Source organism: Oryzias melastigma, linkage group LG23 (assembly GCF_002922805.2).
Source record: "Oryzias melastigma strain HK-1 linkage group LG23, ASM292280v2, whole genome shotgun sequence".
NCBI classification, from domain to species: domain Eukaryota; kingdom Metazoa; phylum Chordata; class Actinopteri; order Beloniformes; family Adrianichthyidae; genus Oryzias; species Oryzias melastigma.
In genome coordinates, this window is record NC_050534.1 from 2,099,862 (window position 1) to 2,124,424 (window position 24,563).

Consider the following 24,563-nt stretch of genomic DNA (forward strand, 5'->3'; position numbering starts at 1 on the left):
TGGTTTGCAGAACTCCTTTTTAAAGAGAAATGTACAACATAAAAAGTGGAGTGATGTGAAGGATAGATCTGTGTTTACATGGTTAAACCGTCACTAAGGAGCTGACTCATCAACAGGCTAAATCTTTTCAAAAAGCCTAAAGACACCCATTAAAAACCCTCTTTTAGACATATTGTTCTCCAATTTGTCAGGAAAATAATACAACCAATTTCATAAATATAACCAATAAATAGGCTATCCTCTCATGTCAGAGTCCCTCTGAGACTTTGGAGGGCTGCAGCTCCTCACACAGCTCACGGTTTGCACCGAAAGAAATGAGCAGCTGCACTGTGTCCTGCACGTCTGCGCTCATCCAGCGCGAAGGAAAAGAAGAGTCCGATTCTTTTGTCTTTAGCTGCAGCAGGGCAAATATATAAGTGCGTTCGCTTCTCATCAGGCAGGACAGGGTTTTCTCGTTTATCACAGGAGTTATGCTCTAAAGATAACGATAAATGATATCTGCAAAGTAGGATTACAGATGGAGGAGGGGGCAGACAGGGGCACAGACTGTAGAAGAGTGGGCTAAAATGGCACATTCTATGCCAGTCTCAATCATGTGGCCAGACTGTAAAAAGCAAACAACTAGTAAAGTTGCATTACCTGTGATAATGCAAGTGTGAATGCTTTTTGCTTAAACATCGCTGAAGATGCTGAGGCTTTTTGCTGAAAATGGTGACACAATTTACTTTAACTGCTGAAGGAATTTGCTGAAATTGCTAAAGCTATACTTGAAAATTGTAAAATTTACTAAAAGACTGGAAATTTCAGTACAAAACCCTTAACGTGAAATTTTACAAAATATTTAGTGTGTGCTAGAATTGCTCTAAATTGGTCTAAATAAAAAAAAAACAGTAGATAAGTTAGCCAACAATGTTAGCATGTTACTAAAATGTTAGCTGAACTCCAAATTACCCTAAAAACCCTCAGCTAGCACATTGCTGAAGGCTAAACTCCAAAATAGCCTAAAATTCCTCAGTAAACTAAATTAGCCAAAAAATGTTAGCATGTTGCTAAAAAATATTAGCCAAACTCCAATTTTTTTGAAAATTACTCTAAAAGGTTTGTTGCTAATCTACTTAAAATTTTGAAATTTGAAGACTTTCTCATTCACTTTCTATGGGGCATATTTTGCTCAATATTTCAAAAACTGTAAAGTTTATAAATACCAAAAATACAAGCAGTAATGTCCTGAACGAGGTGAACGTTTTGATACCAATGTTGCTGAAATCGCTGAAAGTGTGATTGAGTTTTTATGTGGCGTAAACGTTCAGAAAGGAGCAGGAGAATCACTGTAGTGTGAATGCTGACTAAGCAATCACACTATTATGCATCTCTGATATTGTTCAGGGGCCGGGTCGATCGGTAATCTGGGGATCAGATTGTGGTTTTTTCATTCTCCTGACTATTGTAACTCTTCAACCATTTACGCAATAACATCATTCCAGCTTTGTGCTGATATGCAACACTTTACAGTAATAATGTGCTGCCTCTCTGAGCAGAGGTGAATCTGATGGTACTGATAGCATAAACGGTCAGTCTCAGCATAGAGTGTGTTAAGGTGTCATCAGCAACATCTGTGGCGTCGTTTTGTTGAATGAATTACAGGACACGAATGCAGTCAATGTCAAAAATAAAGTGACAACATTTAAAACTTTAGAAAAACTGTAAACAAATAAAGAAACTCCAAAATGATCTAAAAACTTGGTATTCTTTGGCTTGAACTTCCAGAATATGCTCTCTAAAAATGAAAAAAAATATTTCACACAATCTAAAGATTAACTGCTGATCGTACAAATGTTCTCTTTACATTTCTGAGAGATAACAGACAACACAAATATGTTCAATTATTTTACCGTTGTAGCTACAGTTTTTTCTGCTTTTTAAATCTATATATTTTTACAGAAATAATATAAATTCTTTATTGTTAACTGGATGAGCTAAAATAATTAACTAATGTTTAACTAAGCAGCATGCAAACATCTTAAATGTTAGCTTTCTAATGCCGTAGCTGTCAACTTTCAATACTACCCAAAAAAGACCAATAGTGGATTCAAAATAAACATGTGTAGCCAAAAAAAGCCAAGCTAGCAGCCCTACAGAACTGGGATGTTTTTTCCGTTTCTGTTGAAATAATTACTGTATTTCCTGGAGTATAAGATGCAAGAACAAAAAATGTCTATTCAAGAAGAAGAAAACCATATTTAAGTTGCTGTGGAGTATAAGATACAGTTTTGGGGGAAAAGTCTGACGTTTCAGAACAAATCTGCCAAGTTCAGAGTAACTAAAAATATATATAAATACAAGAACACTAATCTTTATATCTGAATGAGAAAAATATCAAAGTTTAAGAGGAAAACAATCAGAATCTCTTCCATGTTACTTTTGGACAACACTTCTTCTGCTGCTGTCAGTAAAAAATACCTCTACTCAGGTGCAGCGCCCTCTAGGGGTTGTTAGAGGAAACCACCGCTAAAGGACAACCGATGTTTATGGGATAATAACAGATAAATGAGCCTAGTATTAGTAAACGCCACTTACATCCCGCAAAATTCTGTAGTTACTATTTTGAGGCTGAAACTTTTTGTTAATGCTTCTTAAAATATTTTTTAAAGTTTTTCCCTTTTAACTAACCATAAAAAATCTAGGTTTAATCATATATTTACAGGCAAAGATTTCTTTTTTTGACGCCCACCTAAACAAAAGGAGAACATTTAGCCCATTCCAAAAATAGACTTCAAAAGTCACCTTTTTCGGAGCACTTCTTGCCGGTTCTAGACGTTCTTGGAGGCAGCTTCCATATGACCACCATGGTGGCGTGAAGCAGCTCCGTTAATGCTAATGACAACTGGAGCTGTGTTTTCCTCACCGCGGTACCATTGTTGCCAGTGCCAGAACCATAATCATTCCCAGCCATATGCACATAGAATATGACATGAATGAATCACAATTTTGTATTCCTAATCCCTTTTTCACGCAACACTGATAGTTCAAATATTACACATATGTAACAGGCTATAATTAGTGTGTTGTTGTTGTTTTTCCCTCCGCGCCGCTATTTGCCTGCAGGCGGCTTCATTGTTATGTGTTTATTAGTGGCTGAAAGAGACAGAGAGATATAGCAGGGAGGGGAAGGAGGAGAAGAGAGAAGGAGTGAGAGATGAGGATTAGCACTTCTCTTTTTTTTTCGGAGCAATGAAGCGGGGGAATAATAAAGAGAAGAAGTGCATGACAGACAGGAGGTATCGCCAATGAGATTAGACAAGCCTCTTACATGAGCCAGGACAGCGCAAACACCCGGCATTAATGACACAATGACAGCACACACACACACACACATTCACAAAGGCTCACACACATGCAAACACAATCCCACCTCCTCGTCATAAGCAATAGGCAGTTAGTCTTTTTCTCTGACTTACTGGCTAATCTCACTGTTTTTCAACAAATCGGCGGATTTAATATCAGATTAGTGGATTTTCAGTCCCAGATGTTTTTTGTTGGGAAAAATGGATTACAGTGTTTAAAGTTTGTGTGTGATCCCCATCAAATTATTGGTGTGTGAGATTGTAGATATTCCGGCGCTCCCGGTGCCATCTGTTCCCGCTCACCAGCCCGCTCCAGGTTCCAGTTCATGGTCAAAGATCAGGCTTTCTGCTACAGGTGGACTGTGGATTCTTCAGACTTTTACGATGGCTTACTTTGATTTGGAAAGAGAACGTCACAGATTATTACTCTTTTCTCATTTCAAATCATTGCGGGAAGAAGTTTTCAAATGAGGACTAAGCTTTGGAAACATTTAAGGTTCCTTTTTCAACTGTCTCAACATCTGTCACATATTGGACAACAGAGGTGATAAGAGTAAAAAAAATCTTGTAATATAGCAGGGAAAAAAAACTATAGAACAGAGCAAAAGTCTACAAAATAAAAAAAAAATAAAAACCCAATGTCGGCCGCAAAAACAGTTCTTTACTAAAGTTAATACAGAGATTAAAATCTTTCAAAATAAAAATGCTGGAAACTAAAATTCAAATACTAAAACAACTAAAGCACATTCTTGACATAAAGTAACGGTAGCTTAAAGTGTTTTAAAGAAAATAAATTAAAAGCACAGAATTACAAAAACAACTTAAACTGTAAGATCATGAGTTTCAGAAAAAACAGGAGAAGAGTGCAGATGACAGACTTCCAGTTGATGTTCTCTGGTACAAAAAAAACATTTACAACTGAAATATTGTCAAAGTCAAGAAAAAACTACATTGTATCACAGGTCACCTTAAAGTCACAAAAAATGTTTTCCATCTTTTTAGAATTCTACTTTAGGCTTTTAAAGGCAAAGAAAAATATGCTAAAGCCATCTAAAAGATGGATTTAAAATAAAAGAATCTAAAGGAAATAAATAATAATAATAAAAAGAATTACAACTCTGATAGAAATCTATGTGTGTAAAATCCAATGATTTTGAAGTCTGACTCCACAATATAAATTCTTGGTGTATCACATCTCAGATCTTTATAAAAGAATGTTTCTAAGTTCTTATGGAGGAATTCAGGCTCTTATTTCTGAAGCCATGTCCTCCATCACAGGAAGTCAACTGAAAGGTCAGCAGAGTTCCAGCAAGACATCGCTTTTATTACTCTTAACACAACTTTTACCAATCATTGGACGGACCGCATCTCCTAAAGATAGACCTTAGAGCTGGCATGTCCAAAGTCTGGCCCATATTCTAATTTCTACCTGCCTGCCGGTTCCCGTCAATAGATCAATAATCTGTGGTCTTCTATTGTGATTGGCTAAATGATGTTAAGCAGGAATAAAGCTGTGGCATCAATCTGACCTTTAGAGCCAAATGAGAAGAACAGATTACATTTTTCTGTCTTTGTGATTTAAATTGACTCATTTACAGTGAGTATTTAATTGCACCTCATATGTAACCTTCCATGTAAAGCCAGATTTGAGTTTAACAAAAACTTTTTTCTTCATCTTATTTCTGCTCTTCAAATATGAAATTCACAGTAATTTTGTTGGTTCAAGTATAACTTCTCCTATGTGAACAAATGCACATTTTCATTTGCATTTAATGTTATTATAGTGGTTCTACGGATGCAGGCTGATTGGTTGGCCCTCACATTTTCACCTCACCAAATCTGCTCCACTTTACAAAAAGCCAAAGGAGCTTGGTAAAGCTGAGAAAACCAATAACAACAGCAAATCCTCTTAGTGAGATGATATGAACTACACCTAAAATATTGAAACAAGATGATTTTTTGTAATCTAGAAAACATGGTTTTATTCCTACAAGTGTAAATGTTGTTTGATATTTCTTTTTTTTCCACAATTATCTAACTTAAATGGTGTTTCCCATCCATCCACTCAGAGAGACACTTCTCTTAAAGATGGACCTGAGCTGGCATGTCCAAAGTCCAGCGATGACCTGCTGTAGTCATCTCAGCTGCCATCGCACTTTAGACTCGGCTCTGTCATAAAATCTTGAAGAGTTCTATCTACTCTGTGGTTAGAATGAACCCCCTTAAAACTGGAGAGCGACAACGCTGTCAGTTAGGTAACACATAAAGTTGTTTACTGGCGCACATATCTAAATACTACATGTAAATAATCACTTTAAAAAACGTGCTTTTCAACTCCTCCTTGTCTTCTCGCTCCTCTGTTCTCCTTCTTGGCCCCATCTGCGCTCCCTTTTTTTGGCTCCGCTCATATCCAGATTTTCCGGTTATGACTTCTGAAAGAGTTCACAGCTCTGTCATTACCAATCTGACGCTGGTAATCTGGCCTGAGATGGCATTAGCGGTGCGGATTAGAGCAGATAAAGGCCTCATAAACCAGCAGAGGCTCTTTGTGAAGAACCACAGCGAGCCGCTAGCGCTGCACACACTTCCTCACTCGTCTGCGATGGCTGTAGAACATGAAGGAGAACATGCAGCCTCACAAGTCTGGTGGCTGTACTGCAGAGCAGTTCAGGTCTGGAAGGTGGGGGTGTGCATGTGGAGCAGGTGGAGAGCTGGTGGAGGACGGCGCAGTGACCCACATGCCCTGTTTCACCTCCGAGTGGTCAGTAAATGCAGAGTATGAGTCTGCGAGGAGCAAACACACGCTAGGTGGTGTGTATGTGTATGCTAATGTCTTTACTTCATGGGTCAGAGGATTTCAATGGAGTGAAAATCCCCTGCTAGCTTGCCCAAAGTAAACAGACTTACACGGAGCTGCCTTACATTTTCTTGGTGTTCAGTTGAATGAGCTCGTAAAGGTTTAGAAGCTTCGTTTGGACCGACTAACTAAAGTCTTTGTTTGGTCCCAGCAGATTTGCTATCGTCACTGTCCTCATCGGCGTACATGAACGACCACGAGGCGGTGACCAAAGCCTTCGTGGAGGCTCGGCAGATGAAGGAGCAGCTGAAAAGAGAGCAGCAGGTCCTGGACGCCAAGGTGGCAGCCGTCAGCAACCTCGGCCTCAACAACGGCCGCTCGGACAAGGTGGGTCCAGAACCCAGTTCACTAAGGGGAAACACTTCCTGTTTGAAGCACTTTTGAAAACAAAAGTAACCAGAAGCAAGTCAGTTCAACAGGTACCCGCTGGTGGAGTGCCTAAAACGACATTTTTAAAACTTTAAAACAGTAACTTTTTAACATAATTATGAACTAGATATATAACATTAGCTGTGATAATGCTAGTGTGAATGCTGGAAGCTGAAACTGGCCACTGAAGATACTAGTGCTGATAGCTGAAGATGCTGAAATTGATAGATAGATAAAAAAAGCTGAAGCTGATGGCTGAAAATGCTGAAGCTGATAGCCAGCTAAAATATTAGCTAAATGCTAAAATAACATTTAAAAAATAAAAAAAAAAAAACTTGTATGTAGCTGAAAAAATAGCTAAACTTGCAAATAGCCTAAAAAAACTGAAAAACCCTGAATTAGCCGAAACATCTTATCATGTAGCTGAACTATTAGCTAAACTCCAAAATAGCCAAAAAATTATCTGGAGCCCTGGACAGAATTACCCGGAGGGCCGGATCCGGCCCCCAGGCCTTGACTTTGACACGTGTGGTCTACACAATTTACAAAATTCCAACTGATTCTGAAGTAGAGAAAAGCAGCTTTGAATTGACACTATAGCGAGGTCCGTTTACTGAATGTAAATGGACTGATACTCATTCTGACATGTCAGATTCAATGGAAACAATCATTTGGAATAACCTTAATTGCGTAAATGGTTAAAAAGTCTCAGTAAAGGCTTAAGTAAACTTTAACTCTTAACTTTTTTTTTTTTTCAAAATCTGCCCAATTCAACACAAAACAATGAATTTAATGATGAAATGAACATTTTTACATGCTAGCTCATACATTTTTGTTCTAACATTGTTTTCCCGCCCTACAACTATTTCAGAAAGCTTCTGTCACGTTATATCCGGTCAGCTCATTATAAACCTTTGCATCACAAAACCTGTCTTTCCTGTCACATATTTGAAGGGCAGAGACCGCCGTGTAGTTAGTAACGAATCCCAGCGACATTACAGTCAGAACGGTTTATACACTGACATTAGATCTCTGAACGTTGATTTCCTCACCATAGATCCTTAAAAAGTCTTTCTGAAATGATGCCTTAAAAAGTATGACATTGTCTTCAGGTGAGGACATCTTAATTTATCTTTCCTGTCAACGTGATGTGACGAGACAGAGAAAAAAAGAGTTAGGAATTAGGCCTGCCGATCGTGGATGCGGTCCGTCACTCCGTTGTTCCTGCTCCAGTGCGGCGGGGGGTGGAGGGATGGGGGGGTACTCAGTCAAGTATTTCTCCGCTGACGAGTGACAACAAACGTGGATCACAGAGCAGCAAGAGATGCACAGAGCGCGCTGACTCTAATGTAACAAACACATGGCCGGAAGGCGGTAACACCAGAAACCTGTCCAAAGCCGCACATGCACCAGAGTCTCCGCGTGCAGCGTCTGACCGTCCGAGTGAGACGACCAGCGCCGCGGTTCTTTAACAGGTGTGTTTGCCAGCGGTACACTGCTGGAGCACGAGACTAAAGAGTAAGGGCATGAAATTGAATAACAATGGATAGAACCACCGTAAAAACAATTAAAGCATAATATTAACAAGATGAACATTCATATTGTGCCTAAATAGTAATAAATTACCCAACATACTATGTGAAATTAATTAAAATACATCATTGTGCATTTTTATTTCCACTGTTGTTCAAAGTGAGGAGGTTATTTAAAATACTTACTTGAACTGTATTGATTTAATTTGTTAGCTTAGAGTCTTTGTTCTTATTATAAAGACACATTAGTATTTGATTATCATTTTAGTTTAGTGTTACAAATGATATTAAATTAATATATTGTGTTTAAAAAGTCTTCTAAAAAATGTTTACACAAATGTTTACTGACTGGATCAATAAGCAGTAATGATTAGAGGAGCAGTATCAATAAAAACTCATTTTTAATCAAGCTAATGAGTAAATAATAAATTTTAACAACAATTATGATCTAATTAATAATATTTATAATGTTTGCTTCTAATTTAATAATTATGTTAAGATGAAATATTGTCATTTTGGTGTGTCCTTACATTTAGTGTTGATTTGTATTTTTGTTTGCTAAAGTGGCATTTTCTTTAATTTTCTTAAATTTGGTTTTGAATAGTCTTGAAGAGATCTTAAATTTAACTTCTGTATATCTGTGGACACCCTGTTAAACCTCAGACTGCATTTTTGTGCAAGAAAAAAAGCACAATTGTTAAAATACTGTCAAAATTGTCAAAAAAATGTAATTATTACATAAGAAATTACCTGAATTGGTAAAACATTATAAATGTAGTAGATTTTCTGTTATTTGTGAGACTAAATACAATATTTTCTGCTTGGACTTTTTTATATTATGGGATTTTCAAATTGTTATTTCGTGGGGAAAGAGTTAAAATAATTAATGCTAACACATTTTTTATGCTATATTCATGTAAAATAATGTACATGTTTCTACTCACTTAAAGTAAAATATGTTTTTTTGGTTAATTATCAATTAACATATTTACAATTTTTATATATATATATATATATTTTTTTCATGCTACCTTTCTGATTTAATGTGTTTGATTTTATTATTTCAAAAGCAGAAGGTTTCTGTCATGTTTTTGTGCAGCTAATTATTTATCAAGACTTTTTAGGTTATTTGGTCCTTTTCAAACCCGAACAACTTAATTACAAATGAAAACAGTTTTTTTTCTGCCGAATGTTGCAAAGTAAAACCTTAAATCCGAACAAGTCTCTAGTCATCCAGAGGTGTGCCATCTCAATTCCCGGCGTGTAATATTTTGCCTTGCCGCATGCCATCCCTGCCGCACCACGTAGGAGGTAAATCGGCGCACAATGCCCTCGCTGCAAATGTGTTGAGCGAAAGCAGGAGCAGATAAGGTGAAATCGGAGGCATCTGGGAGGTAATGAGTGTGTCTATAAGGCGAGCGCGTGTGCGAGGGGCAGAGTGAAGCGACAAGGAGACAGTAATGTGAAATGACGGCGCCGGCTCCTCGGCAGCGTGGCTAAATTGTGGTTATTTGTTAAACATATTTAGAGTCAGCTGGTGGCTCACACACATAAAACATATATTTATCTAAATATACACTTTAAAAACTCTCAAATTGCACGGATGCTCAGCGCTGACATTTAGCAGCTCAATCTGAGTCTTTTTTCCTCTTTCTGCTTCGATGTGACACACTTCAAACGCACAGCCCACACCGCACCATGAAACGCCGTATATGTTTTAATAGAGTTCACGTGTTCGGCATCAGGACAAATGTATCTATGCGGAGCAGCTGGTCTGACACCTATCACGAGCCCAGAATAACTGACATTTATGAAATTGGAAGTTTTTCTTTAAGTGTTGGGTAGATTTAAAACAAATCTCAGACATAGTTTGTAGGGATTTGGAGATCCTTCGATTAATTTTTAGCGTCCTTTTGACACAGAACAAAAACCATCTCGCCTGCCGTCTTCTGAAGCGCTCTCCCTACTGTTCTGGCGGCCCTCTGGCTTTGTGTGGTGCTCCCGGCGTTGGGATGCGACGGCGTCATCCCTGACACACTCGGAGGATTAGTTTTGTCACTACTTTGTGTCTTGGCTCCGGTGTCAGCCATTCAATCCACTTTTCTCATGTACTGCAGCGGGGCTTAATGTCAGACTAGGCTGTCGAGCACTCTGTTTCCCTGTTCTGGGCAAAGCCGTCTGCACCAGCATATTTAATCTTCAAATCTCAAAGTCTAGAGGACATGTTGTCCTCTTTTTTCACTAAATGAGGGATTTACTTTGTGCCAGATTTACATACAAGAAAATCCAAATTCATTAAAGGTTATTATGCAGTTATCAAAACACAGCAAATCGAACATAAAATACTTTTTAAATGGTTTGAACAGAAGACAATTAGAGCGCAGCGTTTGTGGCTTTTATTCTCTCTCCTTCCTGTCTGTTTATTCCACTCTGGGGGGGAAATTATCTCTAACAATTAAAGTCCATTGAGCTTAAAACAGGAGAAAAAGCCTTTCATTATCATTCTGCCCTCCCTCCATCCAGCCAGCCGGCGAGCAGGGGTCACGTCTAAATGGAGAGGGACACTTTTTGGGAAGCGTCGTTTGAGAAGACCGCAGTGTTTTGGGTTGGGGTCTTAATCGTGTAATTAAACTGTAAAAAAAAAAAAGCCATGCTGGAGCTGCACACCGCTTGTGTGTGCATGGGGAGAGCGCGCCCGCCGCTTGCATTAAGCATGTAAATGCTTGCTAAATCAGCTTTTTATTGGTTGTAATAAATACCCAGGGGGCCGTGCTGCGTGGCCTCGCTCTTGTCCATGCGGTGCTAATGCGTCGACCCTCAGGGCCTCTGCAAGAGAGAGGCGAGCCGCCGCACTCCACTCTCGCAGGTGGCTGCCAGGAGTCGCCACACAAACACGCACTTAATGCGCCGTACACTCGCACAGCGGTAAACATCCAAACCTGACTAAAATGCATCTGCATATTTGCATGCAGCCGGCACATTTCTACAACCGTATGTCAACAAAAAACAAAAAAACATCAATTATTTGTTTTTTTCTCAAACGGATTTTTTGCCTGAACGTTCAAAGTCCAAAATAAAGTTCTGATTTGTGGTTTTGGTTCATTCACTTGTGTATGACTCAGCCACTGACCCACTGCAACTGTGAACTGTTTGTGCTGTTTAGGACAAAGCTGCCTTGGAGAGCTTGAGTCAGCAGCTGAAGCAGCAGGCCGAGGACAAGTTCAGCCACGCCATGCTCGACTTCACCATGAGCGGAGACTCTGACGGTAAGCAGGACAAACAGCTCTGGGAAAAGCCCAACATCCCTGATTTGTAGGGCTGTATTGATCAGTCCATGAAGTGATTTACATTTCTACCATCCGACCAGATTGGTCTCTCTGAGGAAAGTTGTTGTTTGAATCAACTAATACCTTTAAAAATAGTTTTTTAATGAAATAAATCAATGATATTGATATTGGAAAATAACATTTGGATCGATGCACACTAGTGTTTTTTACCTTAACCTGAACTGTTCAGTACCAGCTCTTCATCTCTGAGTCACACTAGAGGAGGTTTTGGCTGAAGATGTCCCAGATTGATTTAGGTCAGTGAATAGGAGAGAATCGGATTGTTCAAAATGAACCAATACCAATAAAATGAATCAGATCATCAACCACAAATCATAGTATGAATCAAACTGTTGTCAAAATGAAGCGTTAGTCGTCTGTTAGACTGGGTGTTCCTCCTCCTCCTCGCAGGCTCCCCCAGCGTGTCGGACTCCAGGATATTCCGAGAGTCTCGGGGTCGGAGTAACAACGAGCCGCACATCAAACGGCCGATGAACGCCTTCATGGTCTGGGCCAAGGACGAGAGACGGAAGATTCTGCAGGCCTTCCCAGACATGCACAACTCCAACATCAGCAAGATCCTGGGTAAAATCTAAACGCTTCCCCTCTCCACACACAGCGAGCGTTAATGAACGGCTGAGGAAGAGCGCAGCCCCGACAAATGATGATATAATTCATTATGCATTAAACAAGCAGCGCGAGGCCGGCTGACATTTCCCCCAGACCGCCGGGACAGGCCCTGACATTTTAAAGAGCTCCTAAGCGTTTTATAACAGAGGGAAATCTGGTTTTAATAAGCCTCCTCTCCCCCTCTCTCGATTGCTAACAGATCGCGGGGAGAGAAAACAGCTGACAGCTTTTACCTATTAAACATACAGTAGTCAAGTGCAAATTCAGAGCAGATATGAGGCGCGCACACGGGCGGAAGACCAGCGCAAGATTCCACCCACACACACATGTACATGGAGGGGGCTGCATAACTGATCAGCGCATGGATACTGAGCTGAGAGATGACAGAAGGTTAAGTGAAGTCCTCATTAGTTGAGATGAGTACCTGTCGTCCCAGCGGTGCTCCTCATTAACCCCTTTTACTCTCTTTTGGATTCTCTTTCCCACTTTGCGCGTGTGGTTGAAGCGCAGTATGGAGCAGCCTTTTAGCATTTATTCAGTATCTCTGATATTTACAAGTGCTTTCCATATGTAAAGTCAAGAGTCTCACTGGTAGAAATATTAGGTACATACTAGTTAACTAGAAAAGAATATTCTAAGAACCACAAATTGATATTTAGTTTTCTAGATAGGGTGTATTTTTATCCTTTACATGTAGAAGGTTCACTAGTATGCCACTTAAACTAAAGTTTTTACTAGCTAACCAGTCACATTTTGATTTTGTTCAGAAAACTCTTATCAGAGACATTGAATAAATGCCCTCCATGCTAAAGGCATTTTTGCTAAAGGTATTGTCCACACTATCAGATTATAAAGCACATTGTCAATGAATGGATTGTTTTCAAACCTGACACATATATAAGGTGCACTGAACTGTAAGGCACATTAATCCAAACAAAAGAAAGAGAAGTCAGTCAGTCAGGCTTTAGTAACTGTGTTCACAGCAACTCTAGAACTTGTTTGTAGCACGCTACACGTTAGCCATGTTAGAACCTAATTAACCTAACTTTGTTTGCAACACATAAAAAAACAACTGAAGAAGATTCTGTTAACATAAACATTTCCACACATTAGCCACGCTAGTAAAGTTACAATAACACACAAAAAACACAGATGTCTAATATCACTACATGTTAGCCATGTTAGCATATTTACAATAACAACCAACCCTGATACTAACAAGTAAGAAACAAACAGACTGAAACAGTTAAACAAACGCTACTGTGCTTACACTAACTTTGTTAGTAACACGTAAAAAAAAATAAAAATACACTCCAACATCACAAGATGTTAGCCATGTTAGCATAAAAACAATAATATCCAACCAGACTGATGAACAACATAATCCCCATTGGAAGACTACTGTGGATGCTTTTACAATAGATCAAAAAGATTGGAGTGGGACTTTGAAATATTTGTCACTTTTACGTATTTACATTCATGTTATGAGAAAAAAGACATTTTATGCCAATTGTGTCTTTTTTAGAGGGTAATCAGTGATGATGTGTTTGTCTGTGTGTTCAGGCTCCCGCTGGAAAGCCATGACTAATCTGGAGAAGCAGCCTTACTATGAGGAGCAGGCTCGGCTCAGCAAGCAGCACCTGGAAAAATACCCCGACTACAAGTACAAGCCGCGGCCCAAGCGCACCTGCCTGGTGGACGGCAAAAAGCTGCGCATCGGCGAGTATAAGGCCATCATGAGGTCCCGCCGACAGGAAATGAGGCAATACTTCAGCGTAGGGTGAGAGTGCTGTCCGGGACAGTTCATGTGGTTTAAGTCAGGGCATGTGATAGTGTGTTGGATCTTTATTTACGAATTCATTAGAAAGACGTCTGATCCATCATTTCTCACACGTGGATCGTCATGGTGATTCAGTTCAGATGGGTGTGGACTGCTATTGGTTCCTGGTTTGATATCATCACACATCCTTAATTAATCCTGTGAACAACTTTTTAAAGTATTAAACCAAGTATTTAACAGATTACATTTGTGTTAACTATGTTTTACTAAAAAATAACCTCATTCCTATAAAGACTTTCTACTGACATTTCAGATCTAGAGAATGTTTAAGATTTTGATGTGTTATTAAAGCTAAACACGTTTAGTCACGGTGGGAAAGTGAACATTTTTCCTCCTCCAAGGGTGGGGACAGGTTGAGAACCACTGATTTTATTGATAAATTAAAATTTCTTTCTTAAGAAGATTTATTTTAGGGGAAAAAAATACGTTTTATTCTAGTTTCTGGATTTTGGGGGCTTCTGCTGTTTGGAATACGTTTAGCCTACACACAGATGTTAAAAGCAGCCAGAACAAAAGAGGAGCTTGTTATAAAACGGGAACAGTTTTTTTTTTTTAAGTTCTTTGGAGCTTGTTCGTTTTTTTCTGTTTCTGTTGCAAAGAGAGGCAGGTGTAGGTATCCAATCTAGCGGTGGTTAACCTAGTTGTTACCAAAAGTTGGTGTATGACAAATTAGTTTTAGTGCCTGAAACAGAGACTTGAGTGTGAGGAGAGTCCCTCTGTACAAGCTAGCAGTCGCTGGCGAAACATTTAACACGAGCTTTTGCAAATGTTTTTACTGCTTGTATTGAGTTGCACTTTGTGTTCTGACCAACTACCAAAGGAGATGTTAAAAGAAAATAGTTTTTGTTAAATATATTGTGTCATTGGTCTTTTTTTAAATTAAGTAAAGGGAGGGAGAAAATTCAAGATTTCATGTATTTATTTATTTATTTTTGCCCATATCACCCAGCCCAACTTGCTGGATTTTCTAGTCAGTTTTTTTTCTGGTTGATGCTCTCATCAGGCATTCACCTCCATCACCTGTTGTCTTAGCGGTCCGATCTGCTCTCAGACGTCTAGAGTGAAAGCAAACAAAAACCATCGTCTGTACACGACCCAAAAGAATAGTTGCTTGTGACATTGAAATGTAGAAACACGTTTCCTTCATATGCATTTGTGAACTGCAGCACTTTGTCCACATTTGTCACTTTAACGTCTTGGTCTCCCTGTGTGTTACAGGCAGCAAGGCCAGCTGCCCCTATCCTCTGCAGGAGTGGTCTACCCCGGTGCCCTAACCATGGCAGGAATGCCCTCCCCTCAGATGCCCTCAGAGCACTCGAGCATGTCCAGCAGCCCCGAACCCAATTCCAACCACCACCCCAACCCCAACCTGGCGGGCCTGAAGGGGGACGAGCCCCGAATCAAGGAGGAGGAGCTCCGGCTCGACGACAGCAACGGTGACGCGTACGACGACTTCGACTACGAGGACGAAGAGGCGGACTATGCCAGTGATAACGAGAACCACATCACCCAATAGAAACCCGAGTGTCGCTGGTTGAGATCCCCAAACCCCCACCAATCAGGAAGGAAAAGCTCTCCTTGACCCTGCCCCCTAATCAACCCCCCTCCTCCCTTAAAAGGACTCTTGAAAGAGCCAAGCCGCCTCCCACTGGAGTCCTGATACCAGCATCTGACCATTCAATGGAAGCACAGGACCTGTCTGTCACACTGACTGTTACACAAGCTGGAGTCTGGAGGAAGAGTGGACCAAGCCAGTCGTGAAGCTCGCTGAGGAATATTCAAGTACTACTGCAAGAGACTGAGTGTACTGCCACGAGTGAGGAGACAAAAAACAAAAACTCTTAGTGCTGTTTGTAAAAAAATAGAAAAAGGAGACATTTTAAAATGAAAAGAGTGGACCTGTCACAGGCTAACAGATGACACTTTAAGATGGAGGACCTGTTTATTATCAAAAGACACTTTTAAAACAACCGCTTTTTTGTTCTTTGGTTCTATAATATTCTCACTCAGGTACACGGTGCCAATAAGTGGCTTGTGAATGTGATTTGTTGTTTTTGTGCTACAAGTTTGGATAATAATAGAAAAAAGAAACTTTTCTTTTTTCCCTTTTTGTTGTAAAGCACCTAAAAGATATCGGACATTATTTTTGGCAAAAAAAAACTTTTTTTTTTTTTCGTTTTTCAGCCTCACTGTGTGCTGTCAGCGATTCCCCCCTTTTTCTCTCTTTTTTAAACATTTCTCTTTTCTATTTTTTTTTTTGTGACGAACGACGGTCCACACATTTTGGACGCGATTGAGAGGGAGGAAGGATTGTTTCTCTGGCATCACAGAGCAGAAACAAAAGCACTGTGTTCTGAGACAATCCGCCACGTTTCTCCTCATCCCGCCTCTTTACCTGGAGCCCCACCCCCACCCGACGAGGGGGCGAAGCGTCCGAACGCCGCCCGGAACCATCCAACAGCTGGTGTCAGTGTGTGTGTTAGCTTTTGACTGGACGCTTGCACTTCTTCTTTTTATACGTGCAAAAAGAAGCTTAAAAACTCTGGAAAGAACTTCTTTTGCTGCTGTTGCTGCAACACAAACACACAAGCTGTGTCCTCAAGTGTTTTCTGCTCCTCCAATCCTGCTGTATCCCATCGGGTGGAGCCAAGGTGAAGTCAGCCAGTCAGTGTTTCTGTTTGTATTTGAGTATTTTTTATTATTATTATTTCTCTTCAAACTGCCTCTAGTCTAATAATATTATTAACATTAATTATAAGAATGGTCAGCGTTTCCTAAGTTTAGTAAGTTATGTACAGTATAATTTATTTTTCTTCTCGTCAATAAAACATTATTCTATTTTAGCTGTTAGGTATCTAGATCTGAGGAGTTTTACTTTGTTTTTTTGTTTTTTTAATGCGTTTGTTTTGTATTAATCCTTCGGACGGCGGAGCAGGCGGATGTCCACCCTCCTCCGAGCTGAACACCTTTTGTCCAAACCATTGACTGTACATGAGGACTGGACTGCGTGACTTCCTGTTTCAAACAGGAAGTACCCACTGGTCCCAAAAAGCCAAAAATCCTATAGCCTTCGTCTGAGAAATAATGATCTCAATCATATTTGTCAGAATAACCATTCTCCTTCTGATTCCTTTTACTGTTTATTCAAAAAAGTGGGAGGGGCGTGGCCTTTCCAACAAGCTCGCTCCTGATTGGCAAGAGTGGTTGCCATAGAAATGTTGACTCAGACCGACTCGGACCAATCACTGCTAACTGACGATGTTGTGCTCTTAAATCTGTGTCGTGGAATGATGACACTTTATTGGGACCGCAGGTTGGCCATTTTTTATGTATGACATCACAGTCACTCGGCCCAGTTCTCACATACAGTCAGTGGTCCAAGCCCATTTCTAAGAAGCACTCGGACTCTGTGCAGCCAGAGAAAAAGACTTTTTATTGCTATCATAATTTAATTTGTAATGATTATCACCATGTATAATGTGAAGGTTTTCTCTCCTTTTGTGTTTGGTTTCTTCAGAAAGCAGTTGGAAAGCTAGTTGTTTGCCATGACCAGAGACCCCGTGTGGAAGTTTGGTCACCTCATGGGGAACACAGTGGAACGTCTTTGGCTTTGATTCTCTTCAAGATTAAAAAAAACTTTATTCATGTATTTTAAATAATCGCTATGACAACAATCAAATCCTATGCTGTCCCTGCTTCAAAACCCTTGTACATAGATATTTTCTGTGATGTCAGACGTTTTTTAAATGATAGGAAAGGCAGTGTTTACAGCGATCTGCCAAAGGGGTTCCACTGTGTCCATCAGCGAGTGTGTGGGGTCCAGCTCGTTCAAACCCTCATCAGGAGCCCTTTTCTCGCTTTGTCTCAGCTTCACGTGACACTGCAAGAGCCATGGTTATTCTTCAGGTGTGATGTCACGTAGTGAGTCCCCCGCCATCTTTTTTTAGATCTTTAAAGAAGAGCCTCCGGGTCTCGACTGTGCTGTAAAGTCACCCCTCTTATCAGAACATTGATGCTGGAGAGAAATGGGGGGGTATCATGACAACATATGAGGCATTTGAAGATCAATCATCCCTGCTGGCAAGGTCTTTCCCCACATGGAGACAATGAAAATGATCATATTATTTAAGACAATCAGTCATGAGTGGAGCTCAAGATGAAGTGAGATTTATAACAAACAAGATATCTGACCATCTCAGCTTAAAAGAAAAGCAAGATAATTATGTAAATATAACATAGAGTTATAGATTTATATTTTGTTCATAACACAGTGTAATATAAGTTGTATATTTCTTTTTTTCCTCTCCCTACTGTCTCTTTTATTGATGTTATCCATGCCACAGAAAAAGCTAGAGTTGCAGGACTCGCACAAAAAAAAATGAAGAAAAATATCAAAGAAATAAAGAAAAAAACAACAAAAAAGGAGCCGTGGGCTGCCATCACCATCTGTTCTAAGTTCACTTTTTTCAGTATTACCGCCAGACAAGGCTCTAATAAAAACAGCGATGTGTTCAGTAAAAGCTCGTGCTGGTCACTTCTTTCCTCCATACATGCTTTCACGCAGTTCCAACATGTCATCCACATCTCCAGGTTCTTTTTTTCAAATCTTATTAGAAGCAAACAACGACGGAGGGTTGGGCCATCATAGAAGAAAAATAAATAAGAGAAATTAGTCGTAGAGTTATTAAAGAAAGTTGCAAATTATGAGAAAAATGTCAACATTTTCAAAATGTCTTTTTTGAAAGATTTTTGTTAAACGTAACATTTTAAGTAAAAAAAAAAGGACGACTTTTTACCAGTAAAATTATATGTATTTTTTACTACTTTTTCTCGTAAATTTTTCAAATTTGTTTGTAATTGTACTAATTTACTCTTGAAAAAAATTTGACTTTATTTCAAAATTTTAAGAAATATTTCTTTTTCTTTTGTAATTTTACAACTTTACACTTGTGAAATTTTGACTTTGTTCTCAATTTCACGACTTAATTCTAAAAAATATGTGATTTTTTTCATTTCCTAGTTTTATGTCACTATTTTTCTCAACTTTTCTCATAATTTTAAGACTTAATTGAGACTTTATGATCATTTTTGGACCTTCTTGTCGCTTTTGCATTTCTCCAACGTGGCTCCAGTGTGTTCGACCTGCCGTCTGTTGTTTCTTTGTGTTTGGGTAAATCATTTTACTTTTATTGATAAGTGTCATTCTAAAACCAACCGGACTGCTGGTAGACTATCAACAGTTGCTCTTAGATTTTCGGCTAACATCCCTCATCCAGGACATTTTGGTGGTCAGAAGCATGGATGCTGGCAGACCCTCCAGCGTTCCTCCCCGTCCCACTGGCGTCGTGGTAGAGGATGCGGTAAAGGCGTGCTCCTGCGGCCCTTCTGATTGGTACTCTGGACATTTCAAGACTGATCTCACTGAATGAAAACGTTTCTGCACTGTGCCCTAGAGCCGGTGATCAGTCGACTGACACCTGTCACGGGCTTCGAGGAGCCGTCAAACTCCTGCAGGTCCTGCTCGCCCACCAGGGGTAAACCCCTCCGACCTTGGTGCTGGGACCCACGGGGTTCTCAGAAAAAGAACACTGCGGATACACTCCGGTTGCACTGCGCGGTTGATTTACAATAAAACTTTTTATTTGAATGACAATTCCACGTTGGGGCGTTTGGACTTCCTGGGCCTGACAGAGACCTGGCAGCGGGTGTCGGACCACATCCACCTGAGTGAACTGTGCCCCCCGGACTGCTCCGTGGTCGGCACCCCCCGCCCATCAGGACTTTCCCTTCACCAAGCTGAGCTGGGACTCTTTGAGATGACTAAGGTTGGATCTAACCCTCTCTGACTGTTTTCTAACTCCCCGACCTCCCCGCTCTGCCCCAGTGTGTTCAGACGAGTTCTTATCCACTATCATCCAACTTGATTCTGATCTTGATTGATATTCACGTTGACCATCAATCTTGTCCCTTTACCTCTGAGTTATTATTCTTAAAAGAATCTTTTCATTCTGTTCAACTCAGTGCCGTGGAGTGTCAGGAACCTCGGGGTGTTTGACAAATCTCTGTCTTTGGAAGGACGCTCTAAACACATTATCAAAAATAGCAAGTATCATCTTTGGAATGTTTACAAAAGTCAAAACCATCTTCACCAGACCTGACCAGGTGATGATAATCCATGCTTCTATTTCTTCATGTTTAGATTATTGCACTTTACTTTTTACCTGCTTAAGCAGAGTTCTTTAAAACGTCTGCAACTTGTTAAGAATTCTGCAGTTAAGCTTTTAACAGGAGCCAATACACAGAACTACACCACTGTCTTCCTTACACCGGCTCCCAGTTCAATTTAGAACTGATGGTAAAATGTTACCTCTAGTTTCCAGAGCCTTTTAACATTTTAACCCCCGACTCTTCAGTCCGCTCACGGAGCTCTTCAATTCAGAATCTATAACAAATTCCAAAAGCCTGCTATAATCCCAGAGGAGCCCTCGCCTTTCACGCCGCTGCTCCTCGTCTTAGAACAAACTCCCTTTGTTAGAGCCACAGATCGACTCCATTGAGTGTTTTAAAAGTCGGGTCAAGACGTTTTTATTCAGAAGAGCCTTTGTAATTTCTAAATTTCTAATTTAGTTTTTTCATCGTGTTGCTTTTACTGTCTTTTATTTTTGTTTGTCTGCAACATGTGAATGACTGGTTGTAATTATGTGTTTTTATTTTTGTGAAGCACTTTGATTTTATCTGGGAAAAGTGCTATAGAAATAAACACTTACTTACCTTTTACTACCTTTAATATCATTTTTGTGACTTTCATCTTGTAAAGTTTTGACATTTTCTTATAATCTTGAGACTTAAGTATTTTTATATTTAGAAACGTTCTTATCATTTTATAGTTTTGTTTTTGTAAAACTTTGACTTTCTTCTCAATTCTCCAAAATACAAAAAAATCCCATAATTTCTTTTTCATAAATTGTGGGCTTTCTCATAACTTTACACCTTTATTCTCATAAAATGTTGATTTTTTTTCCCCAATTTTAAATTTTATTCCAGTCAATTTTTTTAATTTTTCGAAAAAAAAAAAACTTTTCTTATGAATGTTCGACATTTTCTGAGAATTGTATTACTTTAATTGTGTAAGTGTTTAACTAATTCTCAATTTTAGAATTTTTTGTTAAAAATAAAAAAATTACATCTATAATTCCACAACTTTATTCTCACACATTTTTTTATTGAACATTTCTATTTTTATTTTTGTACAGCTTTATTCATGTAAAATTTCATATCCTCATTATAATTTTACTGGTATAAACGCAGACTTTTCCTCTTGAATCTACAGCTTTATTCTCATAAAGTTTCAACTCTCATGTTTTTGTGATTTTACTCTCATTTGCTTATTTTTCTTCTTTAACAGAGACTCTATTTTTCTGTCATATAAACATACAAAACCAAATTCTAGCAGTTTTTTTGTTGTTGTTTGTCAGTTTCTTACTTGTCATTTTCCCGCTCCGGCGGTTCTCAATCATCCAATCCTCTTTCACCTCAGTCCACCTTCCCGCCCGTCCGACTCCGATCAGGGAACCAGCTGTGAGCCGCGCACAGAAATCCTTGACCTGTTAACAACCTCGGACCCTCATTAAGAGCAAGATTTTTTGGGTGGGGTTGAGTGGTGGAACGTGTGCCTTCGTTAGCACCTGTCCCGTCTGAGAGCAAATATTTAATGCTAACACGGGGTCGTGCGTGTCTCCACTTCTAAGGGTTAAAAACATAAAACGGCACTCAGCTGGTGCATTAAACATCGCCATCGCCCATCTGTGCCCATATGTTCCACCATCCACTCCACAGCAAACGCTTAAAAGCAGTTAAATGCACTCAGAGGACAGGATTTTGCTTGCATTGCTAATTAGCATAACTTCAGACAAACACTCAAAAAAACCTTTTCGTGCAACAAAAAAATGCAAGTAAGTGACAGACTTGGCTGTTCTCTGGGCGTTGTGAATTTTTCAGGAGTAGCCCCGAGGGGAAAGCTGAAGAAAAGCTTTATGTGGAAAAGCAGAAAGGGGCTTCCGCTTTTTTCCCTTTACTTTAATTGTCAGCGAAACAAATAGTGGCAAGACTTAGAATAAAGTCCCGCACACCCTTAGGTGGACTGTAGGAAGTTAGCTCAGCTGAAAACACTCTCACCCAGCAGCTATCTCCATCACAACGGCAGAAAGCAAGAAGAAAAGAGAAATCACAATGGCCTCCATTTCCATGTGAATGTCTGTTTGTGTCTTTCCGTGCATATTTTAACATCTCATTCATTACGTGAACTTTTCTGATCTAAGTAAAGCCTTGCGATCCATTACGAACTTCCATCACCGCCGTGCCAGTGCACCATTTTGTTGTGCGACTTGGTAAACGTGCCGTTTTCAACCGTGGGTGTTTGGAAACTGAGTGAAAACGATGTCACATTAATGATTTAAAGTCGGTAATAGGATGTGCTGTGACGCTGAGCCGCCAGCTAAACTGAGTTTAAGGCTCCAGCATTAATGTATTCACGAGGAGAAGGATTATAGAGAGACAAGAGCAGCGACAGAGCTGAGTGCAGCAGCAGCAGCAGCAGCAGCAGCAGCCGGGCCAACAGGCCCGCTAGATGTTAACGCCTTTCACAATGCAGGAGGCAGGACTGCACGCATAAATACCACTGCAGGGAGTTTGTTTAAGCACCTGAAATGTGAGCCATGATGCAAGAAGTCCTTTTAACTGCACTGATTTTTCCCCCCTCATTGACAGAGCTTGTTTTTAACACAGATTTTTTAAAATAAATTCTAAGGTTGAACTAAAACTTATGCAAATAACATTTTTTTAATTAAATATTCTTTTGCTAAATCTGGTAGCAAACAGAGTGACAAAAAATTAAATTTCAATGTATTATATGTAGCTTGAAACCAGGATATTAGCACAAAATGTGTGTTTATCTGTTCTGTTTCTGTCATCTTTGATTCTGGCAGCCTCCAAATCCAACACAAACTGCAGCATCACTGAAAAGAAAACGTTCTAGGTGAGAATCTGAACAAGCTTCTAACGTGAAGGTGGTTGACGCATCAAGAGTTTATAAAAATATTATTTTTCCCACATCAGGGAAGCCATAAAAATTAAGTTGAAATGCCTTTCAGATTAACCCCGTAATGCCTGTTGTTTCAAATATGCAACACTAAAGGAGCTATAAAATGAGCTAAATGCAGCATTTACTTAAAAGCAAAAACTTAAGTTATTATATTTTTCATCGCTGAGAATAAATTCAGGTGTTGAGGAGTTAAGGAGCAGAAGGGAAATAATTTATTCTGGTAAAGAATTAAAGACCAGTCACTGGTAACGTTGTCCCCGGACATAAGCGGGTCCTGCCCCCCAGCAGCACTCAGTGCTGGGGGGCAGACTGAGAAAACGGTGACAGATCGGAGAGCGGCGGTGTGTGAGGGAGAGGCGCGGCACACGGTGGAACAGCAAAGCCCCCAAGCCGGTTGGCCCCAGGGACTCTGACTCAACGGTTCCTCTGCATCTAACGGCCTCTTCATCAAATTCCTCTACAGTAACGCGCTTTTGTCACCATCACTTTCCTGAACTTTCAAGATTCCTATGTCAGGAATGATCATGTCAATAAAGGTGTGGAAATGCTTGGAGTGATCGTCAGATGCTGCCATGCAGGTGGGAACCAAAACTTCTCACACAAAACTTAAAAAGAATCGTTGACACGTACCAGACGCCACCTCAGATCAAAGCATGATAAAGACGCCTGTGGGCGCTTCAAATGTAAAAAATAATAATATTTGGAGGAATAAAATAAGACGAACCTTGTAAAACTGTTATTTTCTCTCCCCATCAACACCCTAATGCACACATGCAAATATTATGCTAATGGTATGTTAATTGGTGGAAGAGCTGCAAAGCAGCCCTGCTGTTCAAATGATTGGTGAGAAAATAGGTGGGGTCAGTCGCAAGCTGTAAAAGCGGCTCCAACACAAATAAACAAAACCCTCGGGGATTAACAGAACAAGGGCCAGAGATAAACGGATGAGAAGACAGACAGGGAGTACAACAGGCTGCAGGAGAGGGGAATCAGCTCAGGGATTTGGAAATTCAGAGGAGCCAAAGGGCACGAGGTAAGATGGCTCCAGGAGGGTTTACAGGACTGGGATTGTTGAGAAGGCTGAAACAGAAATACTTTAGAAACAAACTCAAATGAAGACACTAACATGACATCTGGGTTTTTATTTTTAACATGCTTTTGTGATGTTTTTCTCATGATGGAGGACAGATATTAATAAAAATAAGACTGACATTTCTGAGTATTTCTTTATGCCATTTTAAAAATATGTTTGTGATGTAGAAAAATGCTGGGCGGGGCCACAAGCTTCCAGCTCCGCCCCATTCTGATGCATCCACTGACAGACAAGTAGATCCATGAACGTCTTTGTTTTCCTCGTCTGATCAGAACTGTACGGCTGGATAGCTCTGGTCGTCATTTTCAATGCACCGCTAACAGTTTGAGGGGCTGTAAGCTAGTGGGAGAGTGTAAACAGAGATCTCTCACTGAAGGGCAGAGGGAGGGGGCGGGGTTGCTCTGCCCCAACTGTCCAGCCCATTGACATGTTTTTGGCCCTTTTTCTATTGGCTGCTATAGACAGAGACGTG

At 39.9% G+C, this 24,563-nt stretch overlaps 1 protein-coding gene across 3 annotated transcripts in view; it reads left to right on the forward strand.

Moving 5' to 3' along the window:
• sox5 (SRY-box transcription factor 5) overlaps positions 1–18,418 on the forward strand; it is a gene marked incomplete in the record, with an annotated part of 113,754 nt that extends 95,336 nt beyond the window's left edge. For 2 of the 3 annotated variants that reach the window (XM_024294646.2, XM_024294648.2), the window contains 5 exon segments: positions 6,356–6,528; positions 11,266–11,368; positions 11,840–12,013; positions 13,622–13,838; positions 15,117–18,418. In XM_024294646.2, the coding sequence (XP_024150414.1) occupies positions 6,356–6,528; positions 11,266–11,368; positions 11,840–12,013; positions 13,622–13,838; positions 15,117–15,414 (965 nt within the window). 3 annotated transcript variants of the gene reach the window in all.
• Positions 18,419–24,563: the final 6,145 nt, after the last annotated feature.